This window comes from Cololabis saira, chromosome 13, assembly GCF_033807715.1.
Source record: "Cololabis saira isolate AMF1-May2022 chromosome 13, fColSai1.1, whole genome shotgun sequence".
In the NCBI taxonomy this organism is placed as follows: domain Eukaryota; kingdom Metazoa; phylum Chordata; class Actinopteri; order Beloniformes; family Belonidae; genus Cololabis; species Cololabis saira.
The window spans coordinates 29,625,316-29,644,339 of record NC_084599.1 but is presented as its reverse complement, the minus strand read 5'-3'; the positions used below and the strand labels follow the sequence as shown (position 1 = coordinate 29,644,339).

General features: G+C 40.9%; 1 protein-coding gene across 1 annotated transcript in view; it reads right to left on the bottom strand.

The window, feature by feature from the left end:
* Positions 1-1,767: 1,767 nt before the first annotated feature.
* Positions 1,768-19,024, bottom strand: part of LOC133458787 (complement factor H-like) — a 32,555-nt gene continuing 15,298 nt past the window's right edge. The window contains exons 10-18 of the mRNA XM_061738987.1: positions 11,605-11,736; positions 11,129-11,286; positions 10,885-11,015; positions 6,400-6,570; positions 6,292-6,313; positions 6,049-6,102; positions 5,827-5,846; positions 2,324-2,503; positions 1,768-2,095 (exon numbers count right to left, since the gene is read on the bottom strand). Coding sequence (XP_061594971.1) covers positions 1,896-2,095; positions 2,324-2,503; positions 5,827-5,846; positions 6,049-6,102; positions 6,292-6,313; positions 6,400-6,570; positions 10,885-11,015; positions 11,129-11,286; positions 11,605-11,736 — 1,068 coding nt within the window. The 3' untranslated portion in view covers positions 1,768-1,895. The remainder of the gene's footprint in view (positions 2,096-2,323; positions 2,504-5,826; positions 5,847-6,048; positions 6,103-6,291; positions 6,314-6,399; positions 6,571-10,884; positions 11,016-11,128; positions 11,287-11,604; positions 11,737-19,024) is intronic.

Genomic DNA, 19,024 nt, shown 5'->3' with positions numbered 1-19,024 from the left:
GTTCACGTACCGCAGCGTGACCCGCCCTCAGACTGCGTGACGCAAACTGCTTGACACTGGTGTAAATACATTTCTGATCGAAAGAAGTTGTCCTCTTTTATTTTACACATTTTTGCTGCCAAGGCTGGTTGCCGGAGCTAGCGCTTGGATCTCACCCTTCAATTATATGATGTATAAAAACTACTCTTGAGACTGATTGTTGCTGTGAAAGTTATCATTTTCCTGGAAACAGGTGGTGCCCCTACGAGGATTATTATCATTTTGATCATTCAACTTGATAAATAGTCAACTTTATGAATTATTAATAATTGTGAATGAAATTATTAATAACCTTTTGATAACCGATCAGCTAAGCTACCTGTATGGCACAACACCACATTAAACACTACCATTACTTATTTTACAAAACCTAAACCAAAGCTCCATTCATTAACTTAATCTTTTCAAAGACCAGGTTGTGGGGCAGCAGGCTTAGGAATAAGGTCCAGACCTCTCTCTTCCCAGCCACTTATGCTTTAGTGGATATTACTTTTTGTGCACAATGATGATTAGATTCACCTGTTGACCTTTACTGGCTTCAAATTACTCTGTCCCAGGAATGGATGGATATTAATGAAATAAATTACAATGATGTATTTATTCATAGCATTCTCCCATGTCTTCTAGACTTTGGGCCATAAACCAGTGTTCAATATTTTTACTGTGATGGTTTTGCACATCTAAAGTTTAGAATGAAGTTGATCTTTTTCTAAATCTGTTTGTGACCCCCCCACATCCCTTATGTGATTTTCTTCTGTACAAAATGACCATAGAGGAAGTGCACTCAGTAAAAAACTGTGCTACAACATACCAACCAACAGTCAACTAATAAGGAATTTTATAAACAATGTTGACTTCTGCTACTTCTTTTCTTTCTCTAAACCATACAGCATTGCAATCCTCACCACTGTCTTGTATACTTTTCCTCCCATGTACGCTGACACTTTTTAATCGCACCTCTGACCCTTTTTTCCATCCGTTGCAACTTGCCTTCATCTTTTTTCCACACTCTTCTTTTTCACCTCTTTTCCACACACAAGAAATGTCAAGTAGGCTTTTGCATCGCAGTGCAATGACTTTCTGCCCTATGTACTTAAAATTTTCCACCTTCTTTATCTCTGGTCATTGTTGCTTCACCGTTACACTTGAGTTCCTCTCAATTTTTCAAAACCACCCTCTTGTCTAGATTTGTTGTTTTTTGAAAACTAATGTTAGAGTTGATTCTTTTTACAGTCATCAAAGCTCATATGCATGAGTTTCTAAAGAGACAACAGTGTGTAGTACTCAGTGTGTATCAATGTATTTTCATCTTTTATTTTATCTTTCACTTATTCATATTTTTTTCCCTCTTTAATCAGATCAGAAACACAAAGGAGTATGGGGAGCTTGCACATACAAATTGTTTGATATGACGGTCCAGTATGCTTCCTGTTTGCAAGTTCAGTGTTCTGATGAAAAAAATAAAAGAATAAAATCCCAAAGCTGATCCCCGTGAATACTGGATGTTTAAGACACATTTTTATTTGTGCACAGAATTTGACATTAGTATTAAATGTTTTCCAGATTTGCTATACATTGATTTTTACATTGATTAATACATTATTTTAACACTGTCTAATTCCAACTGGATTTCCAAGACATTATAGCTTAAAAAGAAAATAATTATTTGACACAAATTCTCTCCAAAAAAAGTTTTTTTTGTCAAATAACATCTTATATAAAGTTCATTATTAAAAGGTAGAGAGAGATGACGGAATATTTTAAAAATAGTCACACAGAAGTGGATCACAACACTTCACTCCTTTTAATCATTTGCCTGTTTGTGCACTGTGTTGTTTAATTTTACCCATTTTACTTCAGTATTGATCTCTGCAGGTGGGCAGCTCCATGACACCATCAACACACTGCTGGCGAAGTGGTACTGAGCTGACTTGTCTTTGATGTTTACAAACAAATCTAATGTGGTCCTTATGTTCTAAGTACATCTTTGTACGTCCTCCATGTGCAAACCTAATATTACGTTCGTCCATGTCTCTCTGATTCACCGTGCAGGGCTCTGCAAAGAAAGACAAGTAAATACTATTTTAGCATCTTTCATCAGTTATCTACATATATTGTTTGTTCATGAAATTAAATACATGATATGCATATATATATATATATATATATATATATATATATATATATATATATATATATATATATATATATATATATATCATATATCAATCATGTATTTAATTTCATTTAAACAAAAGTGCAGTGAAGTATAACCATAACTTACTTAGGCACTTTATCTCTCCAGTCCATGCACCGTTCACACAGGTTCTTTGTCCCGTCCCCTCCATAATATAATATCGCTGACACATGTATTCAACACTTTCATTGTGGTCATACTCAGGCTTCATGCTTTCCTTAACATCTCCGTCTGCAAGATTCGGTGGATTCTGACAACCTGAAGGACCTACAAGAATGTGGACAGTTAGAGAGAAGGAACAGCTTTACGTCCCTCAACATTTTGTTTTCACACTTTAGAAATAAAAATAGAATGTTCTGTAATCCTGTTGTGGGGGAAGAAATTCCTTCGGAAATTACCAAACTAAAAAATCTGGGAAATTCCATTGGACTAAAACCTGGCCGAAATCAAAACATTTGCAGTTACAACAAACATGCGAATGTGGCATCAACAAAGTGCAAGACATGTGGAAGACATCCTCAGTCTCGGACGCACTGATTTAACTTGATTACATGTTGGGAAGGGACCAATCAACCTTCCATTTGCCAAACATTCAAGCGTTTCATTCCCTTGAATAAACTCCCCGCTTCTATGGGAAGCAAACATTACTGTTTGTCCTTTCATTAGTTCATTGTTTGTTTTCGGTTGGGTGATGTATAAGAACTGAGGCACTCCTTGGATTTGGCAGGTTTCTGGAGAAAAAAAATCTGTTTTAAAGCAGCACAATGTAACATTCAGCTTTTGTTGAGTTTGGCGGCATCTTCTGGACAAAAGCGGTAGTGTTTTACCAGAAAGAACACTACGTTTCCCATGAGCACCAGCGCGTACTGCCGGAAAACTCCCGTCCCCGTCTCGTGGATTTGATAATGTGCTCTGGTTTTGTTCTACGGCACCTTTTTTCCTGTCACGTTTTTTAGAGGGACTTCATCATAAATTAGTAGTCCAACATACTTACTGACAAAATAAAAAATATACTTTATAACCTGTGAATAACTGAATGTTTTGCAGATCATCCCTGCACAATTTTACAGTTCTCAGGAAAAATAGTAGAAATGTTGTATACATTTTCTTTGCATTGCATTCTTTCCTCTAGTGCTGTAATTTTATTCAATTGTATTATTATTTTATAAAGCGTCCTCATTGCCAGTTACACAATTTTATGATCACTATTATTATTCTGTGTCTGTTGATATTGTCAGTAATTTTAGAATTACCAAAACCCAAGACGAATGTGAAAACATTCTAATTTGTATTCTTATTGAACATAGAACTCTACATTTACATTTGTATCATAACAATTTTGTCTCTTGTTTTATCCCCATAAATCCCCATCGGTCGGACATCCCTCCTCGTCTTACAGCTCATGCCAGCGAGTGAACGCCGGTGTCGTTCCAAAAAGTGATTGCATGCCAGAATCTGATTTTACCTGCTAAAAATTGATTGACGGCCAAGTACAGTTAATGAAAGGTTGTTTTCTACCTAAATATGATTTGATCTCATTCTTGAGCTTCATAATATAAACACTAGAGCTCACAGGATTGTTTTGAACTCTTTTACAACACAAAATAGGCATTTTCACCTGCCAAAAATTGATTGAAGGCCAAATACAGTTAATGAAAAGTTGTTTCTGCCTAAATATGACTTGATCTCATTCTTAAGCTTCATAATCTGAAAATTTGATCTTTAAACGCTATTGCTCAATGGGCTGCTGTGCGCGCTCCCGCGGCCACAAATCAGATTCTGGCACGCAATCACTTTTTGGCACGACACCGGGCCAATGTTTATTGTTGTCCGGGCATTTAGCTTGGTACTCTCCCTCTTTCTTATTTTCGCCTCCTCCGATAAAACTTTTATTTTCTTCAGATTTTTTGCTGCTTCAGCCATGATACCAGCTCCTCGTTTAGCTCAACACCAGCTTCTGCTGAGCTCAGCTTCTGCGCTCCAAGCCCCGCCCATTTTCGTCTCGACTATGAATCGGGAAGGAGGGGGAAGTGACGTATGCCGTAAAGCAGTCAAAGCCGTTTTTTTAGTGTGGCAGGGTTCCTATCATGCTCCTCAAAGTTACATAGTGCCAGTGAAGGCGATACAGAGGTGTCATTAAACCTGTTGGAAGTTGATGTACCATCACAATGACTCTGGAAATATGATATTAAGGTGGAAAAGTTACATAGTGCTGCTTTAATGTGAGGTTTACAGAACAAACAATAAGATTTCTAACCAAGTGCAAACAAAATGAAGCCATGTAAATTATGTTTAAACTATTTTTTCCTCCCTGTATGTAGTTTCTTTTCTTTATCAATTTAAAGTAAGCAGCACACAGATACACGAAGCAGATCTTTCCAATGTTGACTGAATGGCAACTTGGCTTGGTTTGTTTTGTGCTTGATTTTGTCATAGGTAGTGACATTTTTCTGTCTGCCAATAAATGGCTTGTATTGTGCGGCGCCAGTAGGTCCACCCTAACCGTACCATAACCATTTTCCTATGGACCAACAACTGAAGGGGGCTCAGAAATGGTCCGGTTTGGTTCGGTTGTATGGGACCCTTTTGTAATGGAACCCACAAAATAGCGTACCCCACCGTACAGGCCTGGACCCAACCACTCAGTGAAAAAGTGGCTTTGGTTTACAGGGCTTTGTTATGGTTTTGGGTTTTGATTTAAATTAGTTCCGGTTTTATTTTGAAAGTCTATCCTCTGTTCGCATTTACCTGCTTGACTTCCCTGGATCCCATCTGTCCTGATTGTTTGCCCCTGTGTCTTGTCAGTCTATATATATTGTCTTGGCTCCGCTTTCTGTCCTGCTTGTCTGTACTGTTTTCTTCTGCCGGCCCGCGCCGGGTTCTATTCAGTTTTTGGATACTTTGTCCTGGATGCGTTTTGTTTTTTTCTATTCCTGCCTATGCAGTGCTTTCTGTTAAAATAGCCATTTTTGTAACTCCTGCCACCTTGTCCCCCTGCATTTGAATCCTCCATTTCCTGATAGATGACAGAACGGACAGGCCAGACAGATTCAGCAGGGAGACGCATTACCTTTTTTGAGTTTGTTGGCTTTTTGAGGAAGACCCAAAACCATTTGGGCACAGAGATATTGCCGCCAACCTGTGCCTCCCCAGCCAGTCATGGTGGCTTCCAGTGTTTTGTGGGAGGTCACTCGTACCAGGAGGACTCAAACACTTCCGGAGGATTACTCTCCATATGTTGGAACTTGTGAACAGTGTTCAGGCACAGAGATGTTGTTGTCCTCGTGCCTGTCTTCCTGTAAAGCCCGTCTGTGGTCTCGAGGTGGTCCCGGGCCCTGACCAGACCTCAGCCCAGGGTCTAGCAGGATTTCAGTTCTTTCCACTGGCCTCTGTTTCCATTCCTGACCCTAACTCTGATCTGGTCCCTGTTCCTGACATGGTCTTGTCTGTGTCTTCTCTTGGTCGCCCTCCTGAACTTTAAAACATGTCACAGTACTGTCACAGTACTGATTTCTGCAACTCCTGCCACCTCGCCCCCCTGCATTTGGATCTTGCTTTCCTTGAAAAGTATGACGGGTTTTCTTTTTTACATAGGTCATTCACTGTGAAACTGGAGAGGAACAAACCAGATCCGATAAAGGCGATCCAGTTGAATCCTCTGATTTGATCTCTAACAGTTGCCACATGACTTTTTAGTCTTCAAGTTGTTATAGATCATATACACGTGAAATGGTTAATTCATTCAATTTAGTGAACATTTTGCCAATATGATAGTGAACATACCAGAGCAGGTTGGAAAGGGGGAGCTCTACTCTCCAGAATCTAAATATTCAATTTCTTGGGAACCTTGCAGATCATATGGATCACTTCAATGAAACAGTAACTTTTCTCCAGCTTTCACTTTTCCGTTTACTGGTGATACTTCTTTTATATTGAGACCTGAATTAATTTCACCAAATGTGCAAGGGATGCCTGAAAATAATTAAAACTGTTTAAAAATGTACTAAAACAGCAAGTTTTCATCAATTTGCTGCTATTGTAGACAATTAATGGACATTGGGATCAGTGACAAGTTAACTGTCCCAAACAGTAAACATTTGTATTCAGAGTATAGAGAGAGAGGAAAAATAATTGTTCCATTTTATCTGTGCAGCATGCCTTACCTGGACATTCTACTGTTGTAGTCCACTGGCCATCAACACATGTTGCAGTATTTTTATCACCGGCATCATGTGCTTTACACACATACTCAATGACTTCCCCATTTTTATATGAGTCCTTATCCATTGACACATTTACTGTCAGCTTTTCATCTTGTAGTCTTTCGCATTGACCTGAAAATACATGACAAGCACGGTTTCCATGAAATGGCTAAAGTGGAATGTATTTTTTGGGAGAAAGTCCTGAGATTACTTTTGCTGAGAGCGGGTGATACACAAACATGCTAAACTAAACTGAATATCACATTGTAGAACACCTCAAGGCATTGATTACAACAATAAACATGAAATAATGCCACTAACGTTTATTATGTAAACTATAATTATTATACAGTTTAGTTGAATTGAAGAACTTTAAAACAAATTATTCTTTGAAATGAAACTTTGCAGAGCTTTTCTTTATGTGCATACCATTACAGCTAATGTTGATCTTCTCCCAATCCCTAGCTGTGCATGTAATTGTCTCTTCACCCTCCATGACAAATCATATGGCATTTTCTATTCAAAATGCCATATGACCATACCAATTTATTTATTTTAATACATAAAACACAAATAAAAACTAGATCCATATGGTATCATTACCTACAGGGATTACAACTAAAGTTGAACATACTTAACTATATAGGCTACTTAATATTTGTACACTTGTACAAATTGTCAAGTCTACTTCTTGTATTTATTAGCAACTGTAGGCATTTGGGTACTAAAACAAGTTAGAACTTCTTTAGACCCTTAAACTGCATTTATCCTCTTTGCAATCTCAATGAATGCCGTTTCCTGAACAATACATTGTACACAGGGCTATAAATTCACTTTTTTCTTCATCACTAGCCAAGTTTGGCTGGTAGATGGTAATTGTACTAGCCGAACATACAATCACTATCAGTCAAAGAGTGTAAACTTTCTTTTCTACCAGCCAAACAGAATTTAACCAGCATTTGGCCGTGTTAATTGGTTGGGCTGGTGTTCATTTAAAGCGCTGGTAGGACTGTTTGTGGCCATCTGGTTTTGCCTTATCTGCAACATCGTCTGCTGAATCCTTTTCATCTTTTCTTTATAGCATACATTCCATACATTGTCTCTAATCTATGGAATGTATACAGTTTTTGTTCTTAATTTAATTGTCTTTATATATTTAACTTACTAACTGGTGAAAAGACTATAAAAATGCTGAATAATATTTGCTGTTCCCGTTTTATTACATAAAGAATTGGTTTGAGTGTTTTTCTGGACTCTTTGAATTATTTTAAGTGCAATTACATTTCATATGGTAGAGTCATTATTGTAAGAAGTTTTGAAATTGTAACTATGCAAAACTGTGATAAAACACTCTTATGGTTCTGCATTTCATTGATCTGAATATAAAATATAAAAAAAATAACATCTGCTTTGACTATGTGAAAATATAACTTGAAAGCCGAAACATTCACATACTGTATCATCATCATCAGTTTATTGGTGTCCCTTGAAGGGCAATTTGGTTGCAGAAGTTTAACGACATAGAACAAACACATTAAAAAAAGTACAAAAGTGAGCAGCAAGATAAAGTGCACAACAGTAAGTAAACAATGCAAGGCTCCGATAAAAAAAAGCATCAGCAATAACCAGCAAAAAGCCACATTAACAATAACAACATTACATAGATAAATAAATACAAGACAATGTAAAGGAATAGTTATCAATTGGAATCGAAAGATCACCTGTTCCCGGTTGGTGTGAGTGAACGCTGGCGCGTTTTGGCTGCCGCTGCTCACCGACCCGACTTTTTTACCTTTTACTTGTTTAAAACCATTTGATGCCTCCTAACTGCCTCTGTCAGTGGTATCGGTGTTTTATATCAATTATCTGCTCGCATCACTACGATCATCTGTCAGCCACTGAGGAATCCCACTGCTGCAAACGGGACCTCTCTGAGTTTGGCGTCCTGACGTGCGGCTCCTTACCACCGCTTCCTGGTTCTCTCCTGCTGCGGCTCTGCTACAATGCGGATACTCAAACTCCTGCTCTGGATTGCCTTCTTCTCCACCGTCGTTACTGCTCTGCCTCGACTGACATACTCAACTGATGTAATCCGCTGGCTCCGATCACGGTATGAGCTACCAGCCAGCCTGCTTGTCCACCGGGATATCCTCCGACGTCCGAGATACATCCACCGCGGATCCCGCAGGAAATTCTGCTTTGATGACAGCAGTTCCATCCGATCCTTCTGGTCGAGGGATTCATGCCGGCAGGACAAGGCTGGAAACACTGGTAAGACTGCTAACCATGACGTATTGGCTTCTCTTCCCAGGACGGCGGAGCCTTCTCCCTCCAACTGTTTTAAATTCTCCACCTTCAATGTACGCTCACTAACGAACAAAGCACTGCTTATATCCGAACCCATCACAGATTTAAAAATGGACTTTATATGTCTCCCCGAAACTTGGCAACAGCCGAACGACTTTTCTCATCTGAATCAAGCATCCCTGCCTGGCTTTGTTTACATCTGTAAATCACGCTCTTCCGGGAGAGTGGGCGGTCTTGCGCTCATCTATCGCGAGGACCTAAAAATCACGCCTGTCCCAGTGACAGAGCCCTCCTCCTTTCAAGTTCTGGCTGCTCAGCTGAATGGTCCCACACCTACTCTTATGGCGCTTTTCCACTAGTATCTACTCAGCCCGACTCGCCTCGGGAGGGCTCGTCTCGCCTCTACCCGCTTTGTCCCCGTTTGTTTTTCCACAGCCAGGTGAGAAGTGGGCAGGTTGGGTTGAAGCTGCTGTGACGTACTCGATTGCGCAACCCCTTTGTTCGCGTCGGCCCTGATGAGAAATCAGCTGGAGCCGCGAGCGGCTGAGAGTAAAACAGCCCGTCTACATCCCTTTAATTCTCTCGTCAGCCACCAGGTTTATGAACATCTGCACCTCAGAGTTGGATCACCAAACAGACGTTTGCGCTGTATAATAAAATCGCCGCGAGCCGTGGGGCCGCGAGTCGCTCTCGCGCTGACTCCCGCTTCCTGATTCAAACGTCTGACGCCCCCGCCCCCCCCCCCGACCAATCAGTGGCGTGGAGGGTGGTGACGTCAGATATAGTGCCGGCTCAGCACGCTTAGAACCTCGGCAGAATGGTTATAGAAGAAGTATCTGCTTGGCACGGCATCACCCGCCTCAGCCCGTAGTGGAAAAGCGCAAGACGGGGGCGTGGCGGGTAGAAGCGAGCTGAGTAGATACTAGTGGAAAAGGGCCATTATTGTTACCATTTATTGACCTCCTAAACCCTCTGCCATTTTCATTAGTGAGCTCACATCCCTTTTAGCTGATCTATGTGCTATGTCTCCTAACGTTATTTTAACTGGTTATTTTAACATTCATCTTGATAAGCCCACTGAAACATTTGCAAAAGATTTTATTTCTACCCTGAACAGTTTTGACCTGGTTCAATTTGTTAAATTCCCAACTCACAACAAAGGGCATTTTCTCGACTTAGTTTGCTGCTCAGGAGTCACACCGTGTAACCTCAGTACTGTTGATTTTCCCATTTCTGACCATAAGCTTGTCATCTTTGATATTCATCTTCAACTTTCAAAATCCATCCAGAACCGTCCCATATCTTTCAGAAACCTTAAGAATGTCAATATCACTGAGCTTAACAGCCTAATTAGCACTTCCATTCATTCCAGCTCCCCTCACTCCCTCACTGCTTCTGAACTGGTTGATCAGTATAATACCAACCTCCAATATGCTCTAGACACACTTGCCCCCCTGAAAACTCAGTACAGTCGCTGTACTACACTCGCACAGTTACATTCACTCGGTCCTCCCCCTGGTACACCCCGGAGCTTCGCCAGCTTAAAGCGCGGGGTCGTCAGCTGGAGCGATTAGTGAGGAAAACCGGCCTAGTGGTACATCAGCAAATGTATCTTGATCATCTCACTTCCTACAAATCTGCCATCAACACAGCCAGGTCCACCTACTACTCCCATATCATAAACTCTGCTGACAGCAACACAAAAATTGTCAACATCCACCAGCAACTGACTCTTCCTGCACCAACGCAACCCACCTTCTCCCAGTGGAACACCCTGGATCCTCCACCCTCCAACACCCTGTCCACATTTCAACTCCCATCTGTTGAAAGTATTAATAGATTAATCAAAGCATCCAAGAACCTGCCCTCTTGATCCTCTCCCCACTGCCTTAATTAAAGCCTGTCTGCCAACAGTCTCACCCATTATAACTGCCATAGTTCACTCCTCCCTTTCCATCCCTATCCAATCGACCACAATAACTATCGCTCCATTTCCAACCTCCCATTCATCTCTAAGATTCTGGAAAAGACATTAGCAACCCACCTCCAGAACCACCTGCACAACAATAACCTCTTTGAACCATTCCAGTCCGGTTTCTGCACAAAACACAGTACAGAAACTGCCTTAATCAGGATCACCAATGACCTCCTCCTGGCAGCAGATTCTGGCCTTCTCACCATCCTTATCCTCCTCGACCTCAGTGCCGCCTTCGATACCATCTCCCACTCCATACTCCAGGAATGCCTGGCTGGCACTGGGGTCTCTGGTACTGCAATAAAATGGTTAACCTCATATTTTTCTAACAGGAAACATTTTGTTCAAGGGAAAATGTACACTCACAACCATCACTCATCACACATGGCATTCCACAGGGATCAGTACTCGGACCGCTTCTCTTCATTATATACATCCTCCCCCTTGGTAACATCCTCCGCCACTTTGGAATCCAGTTTCACTGTTATGCTGATGACACTCAACTCTACATCTCCACTAAACCAAGCACCCCAAGAGAAATTGGTCTCGGAGTAGAGGCCACAACGCTGCAGTACAGACAGACACAGACGGCACATTAACAATATCAACAACACCATCAACATTAACGAGGCATGTGCAGCACTTGCAACAGCACTGTATAAATCAACAAACTAGTGCAAATTGTTAAAAGACGATGCTAGCATCATCAGTCTTTTTAACTTTACTGTACAGGATCACATCATCAGTTATTAACCAATCCACGTGGGCCGGCTGACTCTCTCAATACCATCAATATTTGGATGACAAACAACTTTCTCAAATTAAATGGAAATAAAAGTGAAGTCCTTCTCGTTGGCACAAGGTCCACACTCTCCAAAACTAACCCTTTCAATATCTCCATTGATGGTCACCCGATCCACATCTCCTCCAAAGTCAAAAGCCTCGGCGTCATACTGGACAGTCTTCTCTCTTTTTCCCCCCACATCAGTAACATTACCCGTACTGCCTTCATGCACCTACGGAACATCGCCAGAATCCGCCCATCTCTCACCCAGCACAACACCCAGGTCTTGCTCCATGCACTTGTCACCTCACGCATCAATTACTGCAACTCCATCCTCACTGGTCTCCCCAATAAACTTCTCCACCATCTCCAAATCATCCAGAACTCTGCTGCCAGAATCACCACCCATACAAAATGCACTGACCACATCACCCCCATCCTCATCCAGCTCCACTTGCTACCTGTCCATCACCACATCCAATATAAAGTTCTTCTCCTCACATTTAAAGTTCTCCATAACCTGGTCCCTCAATATCTGTCAGACCTTCTCCACCCGTACACCCCCACCCGTGCTCTACGCTCCTCCTCAACTGCTCTCCTGTCTGTACCCAAATTCAAACTGGCCCCTATGGGTGGCAGAGCCTTCAGCTGCTCTGCACCCAGACTCTGGAACTCTCTTCGCCCCTGCATCCGTCAGATTGACTCCATTGGATAATTTAAATCACATCTTAAAACCCATCTGTTCAGACTTGCCTATCCAGTCTAATTTTCTGTATTTTATTTTCTGTTGTATTTTATTCGTATTTTCTATGCTTTTTTGTAAGGTGTCCTTAGGTGCTCAGAAAGGCACCAACAAATAAAATCTATTATTATTATTATTATTATTACCTTCTCCTCTCTGTGGCATTTATATCTCTAATGGCACAAATTATTATTATGGTTATTCATTATTTTGATTATTAATTAATTATTTATATAAATTACATATAACTCAGTTCCATATAAATCAAATTGGTGACGAGATCAGATGAATCTGGAATAGCAAGTTAATCAATAACCATCTTATTAAAAACAAACGAAAGAATAGCGTTCTTGTCTATTGAAAAATACATAGGCTACATGTACTGGTATCGAATCGAAAGTGTTTGGAGATACTTTAGATAAGGTCTGCCTTGTTGTCTAATAATCTCAAAGTTCTTCGTAGACGTGGCAGTGTATTTAACACGCTTTCAGATCATTTCTGATAATTTTTGACAACTTTTGGGGTTTGTTTTCATCATCATGCTATTAGCCGGAAGACACCATGGTTGCCGCCATATTGCTGTTGTGTTTACTAGTAACGCGCATCCTATTGGTGCAGCGGGATCACGTGACGGCCGTGCCTCTACCCGCGGACAAAAATCTTACTACGCTCAGAAGAAACTACTACCGTTTTGCGGTGACCAATCACGGGGATTCCACAGGGATCAGTACTTTTTTTTATAATGTAAAGATTGTGTACTCCCCAAAGGTGGGAGCGGGAAAAAAACGATAACGGGGATCACCTTAAGACCTACAAAGGGAATCCACAGAGAGATGTAAAAAAAAAACTCCTTAATCAAAAAGGAACACAATCCCTCCTCACGGGGGAACTAGAAAAATCACCAGGCACACAGCAGCAAGCAAACAACTAAACAAAAACAAACATAACAAACTCGCCCCGAGCTACTGGTAGCCCCACTATTTAACTTCTGCCATAGATGAGCTGACGAGCTGCAGCAGAGCGCTCCACTGGAGCGCGGCACACGCTGCGCTGACTCCGCGCTCCCAGTGCGACCGGGCCGCAGAGGAAAGCCAAGCTGACCAACAGAGTGCACCAAGCTGTTTCTTCTTCTATTCAGTTGTATTGACGCAACAGGCGCACCGCCACCAACAGTTTGGGGGTGGAACTGCAGCAGTGATCATCAAATTTTCAGCTTGCCCGTTGATTGACAGAACAGGGGCACTTCAGGGGCCTATCAGATTACAGGCGGAGCCACGGCCCCCATGCCCCCCCACCCCTAGACAAAAACACATTCATCCAGGAGGCAGATAGTCAAAAGTCCTGAGGGAGAGTCGGGCCATCCGCCATATAAAACTAATTTCAGCTACTTGTACCTGTCACGTTGTCCTCTGGATCGCTAAAAGGCTGGCTCTGTTCAGGGAACTGTTCTGGACCATTTAGAGTTGATCATGCAAACATGAACGCTCCAGAAAATGAAGAACATAATGGACAGGACTGGACATCCTTTTTCACAACCCAGAGATTAAACATTCCTTATTATGTCATATTTATCCATATCCGTAGTGATCAATTACCACAATCAAGTTGTTTTAATTTCAGTTTTAAATCTCTCTAGATACTTGTGCAGCATGTTAACAGACATGAGCTCTTTCAAATGGTGCCTCTTCCAAACACATCACAGCTAAACTGTTACTTACTTTTCAAGTGTACCTGTTATTTTTCAACGTTCTCACCTGAACAGCTCTCAAGCCCAGTCCAGGAACCTTCATCACAAGTGAGAGTAAAGGTTCTGTCATCATCATTGATGCATGTGTAGCGGAGATAGTCACCGCTGCTGTACACGTTCCTGTTATTCCAGGTAACGCGTGCATTTTCAAGGTCAGGTCTTGAGCACCATGTTTCTGCAAAAGAAAGAAAAAAATACATTTAAAATTAAAATAAGGTAAGATCATTGCCAGAGATAAAACTTGCTTCCAGATTTTTTTGTGCATCGCCTTCATAGATGGGATTAGTTTTTATCAGTAATTTAACCCAAAATAAGTATTTACATTGATAATAAATACAATGGGATATAAGATTAAAACATTCAGACTGTTGCCAACAAAGTGTCACGGTTGACATTCCCCCCTGCCTTCAGTTTCTGTCTTGCCCCGCCTGTGTCCCATCTGCCCTGATTGTGTCTGCACCTGTGTCTCGTCATGTCTCGTTATCCCCACAGTATATCTTGTCTTGTCATTCCTTTGTGCCCTGTCGGTCCGTACTGTGTCTTCCTCCATGTCTCCTCGTAGCTTTTTGATGATCCTGGTTTTTTGTTCATCCTGCTCTGCAGCGCCTTATTTTGCCTTTTTGGATTAAAACCCTTTTGTTTTGAGAACTCCTGCCTCCAGCTTCCCTCTGTCTCCTGCACTTGGGTCCTAAAACAACCTAACCATGACACAAAGTTGCTCTTTTTTTATTCTTCTTTTCATTTAAAATCATTTCATTAGAAGTGAAAAATATTTTTTCCAACTGTATGGTAAACTAATCAGAACATTTCATAAAAGTGTCGCATTGCATTATTCTCAAAAAATATTTTCTTGTTGTTATCGTTCATTTTTTATTCTATTCTTTTGATTGTTTTGTTTCTTCACTGACGGACAGAGCTGCATCCTGATTTGTCATATACTAGAACGATGTTTGATGTTTATGATATTCCTCACGACTATTTCTTATACTACATTGACTAGCAATCCTAATAAGAAAATAAAGCTGCAAGCAGTGATGAACGGGCCCTCGCACCCTTGTGCACGTTCAGGCGTACTGCAGTGGAAGCGCTTGTATGACTCGCATGTAGATGTCTTCAGGCCTGGACATTTAGCGGATGAAACCACCCACGACTCTATATCAAACCATTCAAAAGTTATAGCAGAAAATAGGGACTATCAGATACCGACCAATAGGGGTGGGCGGTACACCGGTGTCATAGTCATCACCGGTGTGAAACTGCGCCACGACATGGATTTTGCAATACCGTCAATACCGTAATAAATCAATTATAAAATAATAAGCCTAAATAAGGCATTAAAAACGTCGGTGATATGCAAGGTTTGCTGCCGTGTTGTGACAGCAAGAGGTGGAAACACAAGCAACCTGTTTCATCACTTAAAAAACACGCACGCCCGTGAATATGAAGAGGCAACCCGGGCCAAAACGAGCGCAAGTGGGACCAGCAGCTGCTGCTGGGACCGCTGCTCCGGAGAACGTCCCAAGAGTACACAGCTTTCACTGCAGGCATCGTTTACTGCTGCTACACCTTACGACAAGAGTAGTAAGAAATGCAGCCTTAAAGTATTCCGGCACCGTGCCGGATCTCCGGCGTACAGAGTTTTTTTTCTCGGCGTGCGAGTTTGACTGCTTAAAAAAAAAAAAAAAAAAAAAAAAAAAAAAGGTTTGAGAGAAAAAAAAAAGTCTTAGTCAACCGTATTCGTCTACCAATGGAATGAGAGGAAAGCAGCTCTGGCGCTCAACCAAAGTAACACTAGCCAATCAGAAGTAGAGCTGGGCGGGTCTTTGACGGCAGCGGAGCGCAGAGCGCTGTTTCAACCTGCTGGAATACCAGTCACCGACTTCAAGATGGAGAAAGAATTAATGAATGTCGGTTTAAAAGAATCTTTTTGCCCAGAAGAAAAAAAGAGTGACAAAAAATACCCATAACCATGTTCTTCTCTCGAAAAAACACACCTGTACCGCGGGCTTTAGAAGAAAAAGACGCTACAGCGCGAGTCGGGATGCAGCAGCATCAGAAGAGCAGTGGAATACGTGCGAGGCGGTGTTGAACTCCGCAATTTGAAGCTTTGTATAATAATTATTAAAAAAAAAGGGTTTCTACTATGTGAATATCACTTATCACGGGTTCTTTTTGGAACGTAACCCTCTTGAAAAACAAGGGATTACTGTATATGAATACTCATGGCATAAACCTGTCAAGTTTTGGATTTAAAATTAAGGGAAATTTTCCACCACCCGCTGTCCAACCAGCCCAACCGAGGTCCAGTATTACATTTTAAGACAGGTTTACAAAATATTTAAAATATAATAAAAATAAATATAATATTATATATATAGTAAAATATATATATAAAAATATTAACCTTATTCACATAAAGGGACAGGACAGGCTACTCCTCCCAAAACGTACCAAAAAATACCGTGATATTATACCGTCACCGTTCAAAAGATGAAAAACACCGTGATATTAATTTTAGGTCATATCGCCCACCCCTACCGACCAATCAGAAGAAGGAGCGGGGCTAATTCATGCCAATGAAAGTCAAGTACTCAATGCCGAGTCAGATGACACCACCCACATGTCTTCATCACAACCCGATCAAGAGTTATGGCAGAGAATATGGACTATCAAATATTGACCAATCAGATGAAGGGGCGGGGCTAATTTGCACCAATTATGTTCAAGGACTCAAAACCGAGTCCGATAACACCAAACACGACTCTTTATGTCAAACCATTCAAAAGTTATAGCAGAAAGTAAGAACTATCAAATTGACCAATCAGATGAAGGGGGAGCGCGATTTTTGGCATCTATCGTCGCCACGGTAATGCTTTTGACTGAGAAAAGTAATGCGCGTTGTTGCAGGATGGAGACACATTTTGAAAAATTTGGTGACTTTTGGGGCACGTTTAGGGGGGGCAAAAAGGCCCTCTTTTCGTCTGAAGAAAAACGAGAACGAGAAAAACAAAAACGAGAAAAACGAGAAATATTCCTACAAATACAATAGGGCCTTCGCACTGTACGTGCTCGGGTCGTAATTACAATATTGGGTCATTATCTCCCTGATTCTGACTATCTCTGTCTATCTCTACTGTACTTATTAAGTGGTAAAAGATAAGGACAGAATATGGTTCAGTCTCATTTTAAGAAATCAGAAGATATTTATAAAAGAACATCAATTTTACAGTACTTTTACAGAGTGGATCTGGTCTCCATCCAGCTCTGGTGCAGGTGGCCGTAGTGGTGTCTCTTGGCGCATAGCCTCTTCTACATGCATATCGAGCAGTGTCATCTAATTTTCTTCGTTCCCAGTAGACAGAAAACCAATCCACAGTATTGTCTCGTGGGTCGCTGCATATGACCTCTAGAATGAGAGAGATACTTGTTATGAAATCAAAAAGCTGCTCATCAAAGAGCGTTCATTAACCATCATCAATCATCGAACAATAGTTGCAGAAAATGCCTTTTGGATTATGTCTTCATACTTTTATACCTTTGCATACTGGCCTGATACTCCACTCTCCATTACTTTTGCAGGTAACATCTGCTGTGGTTGTTTGGCTGTCCACAATCCAGTGCTTCTGCCCACATATCACTTGTAATGTGCTCCCAGGTAAAAACACATTTTTGTTGGATGGGATATATGTTGTTCCTCTCCCTGTCTGCAATTCCAGTTCACATGTTTTAACTACATTCATTGGAGGGGAAAAAAACACTGTTTGTTAGTTTTCTGTAACAAGTAAAACTGTACGAGTAAGATCCAATTTTACTTGTGATGATAAAAAAAACAATAATTAAAATGAATCTGGCCCTACTTACGTTTACATCCAGGTGTAGGGCTCCAAGTTGATTTTCCTCCTACTTTTATGCATCTTGGAAGTCTTTCATCCGTGCGTTTATAATCATTGCCACAATCAAAATTCAGGATTTCATTTTCTTTGTACTCACGAGGGGCATCACGAACAGTCCCGTGTTCAATCACAGGGGTGTCACATGTAATATCTGTAGAAATCAAAACACGAGAATGAATATTGCTACAAGAAAACCACCAATCACTCTGTTACACTTTACTGTTTGCATTCAGTCAGTGAAAATGATGTGGAGATAGTAATTATGAATGAGAGCAGTTGGACTGAGTCTCTTTCAAGTTAAACAACAAAGCAACACATTTTATGACACCTTGTGGCAATTTTTGCATTGGAACCTGGATTTAAATTACCTCTCAATGATACATTGATCAAAAGTAGATGCCAGCAAGTTTAAAGGTGAAAAATATTTTAATTCTGAAAAAAAACTAAACTCTTTGGATATGTCTCCATAAGTCAGAACTACTCCGTTTCCTTCCAGCTGGACAGGTTCCAGACGTGTACAGCAATCTGTATGTCATGTGTTTTTTAATCTTGTAGTCCATCCATCCAGGGTGCGATTTTTGAAAAAACCAGAGGGGGGGATCATTTTGAGAAACTTTTTTTTTCAGAAAAATTACCACACAACAGCGGTCCAACAGTATAGGCTATATGAAAACTTGTTTCTTGTGTAAACCTTACACTTAAGCTACATAACGTAGGTGGTAGGCCTATTTTGAACATGAACTGAACCACTGCATTTGCAGAAATATTTTCTCCTAATATTGTTTTTAAATGTGCCAAATAAAAATAAATAAACAAAATAAATATTTTTTTAATTCTTTCTGGATATCAGTTTAACAGAAAACATGAAATAATGTGCTGTCAAAATGTTTTAGTTTTTTTTGTATTGGTTTTTTGTGGTTAATCGGGTATAGGTCAGAGTCTGACCGTCAGACTAAAACAGTCCGCTCTGATAATGCACTTCAGCCTTTTTTTTTCTGCTTTCCGGTTGGCGGATCAATAGCAGCGTGGTGTCCCAGCTTCAACCACATCTCCGCAAATCTGCGGGCCGGGGAGGAGGCAACATCTGGTCCATTTACTACGGTGGCCGACGCACTGCAACGGCCTAAAGGCTGAATTA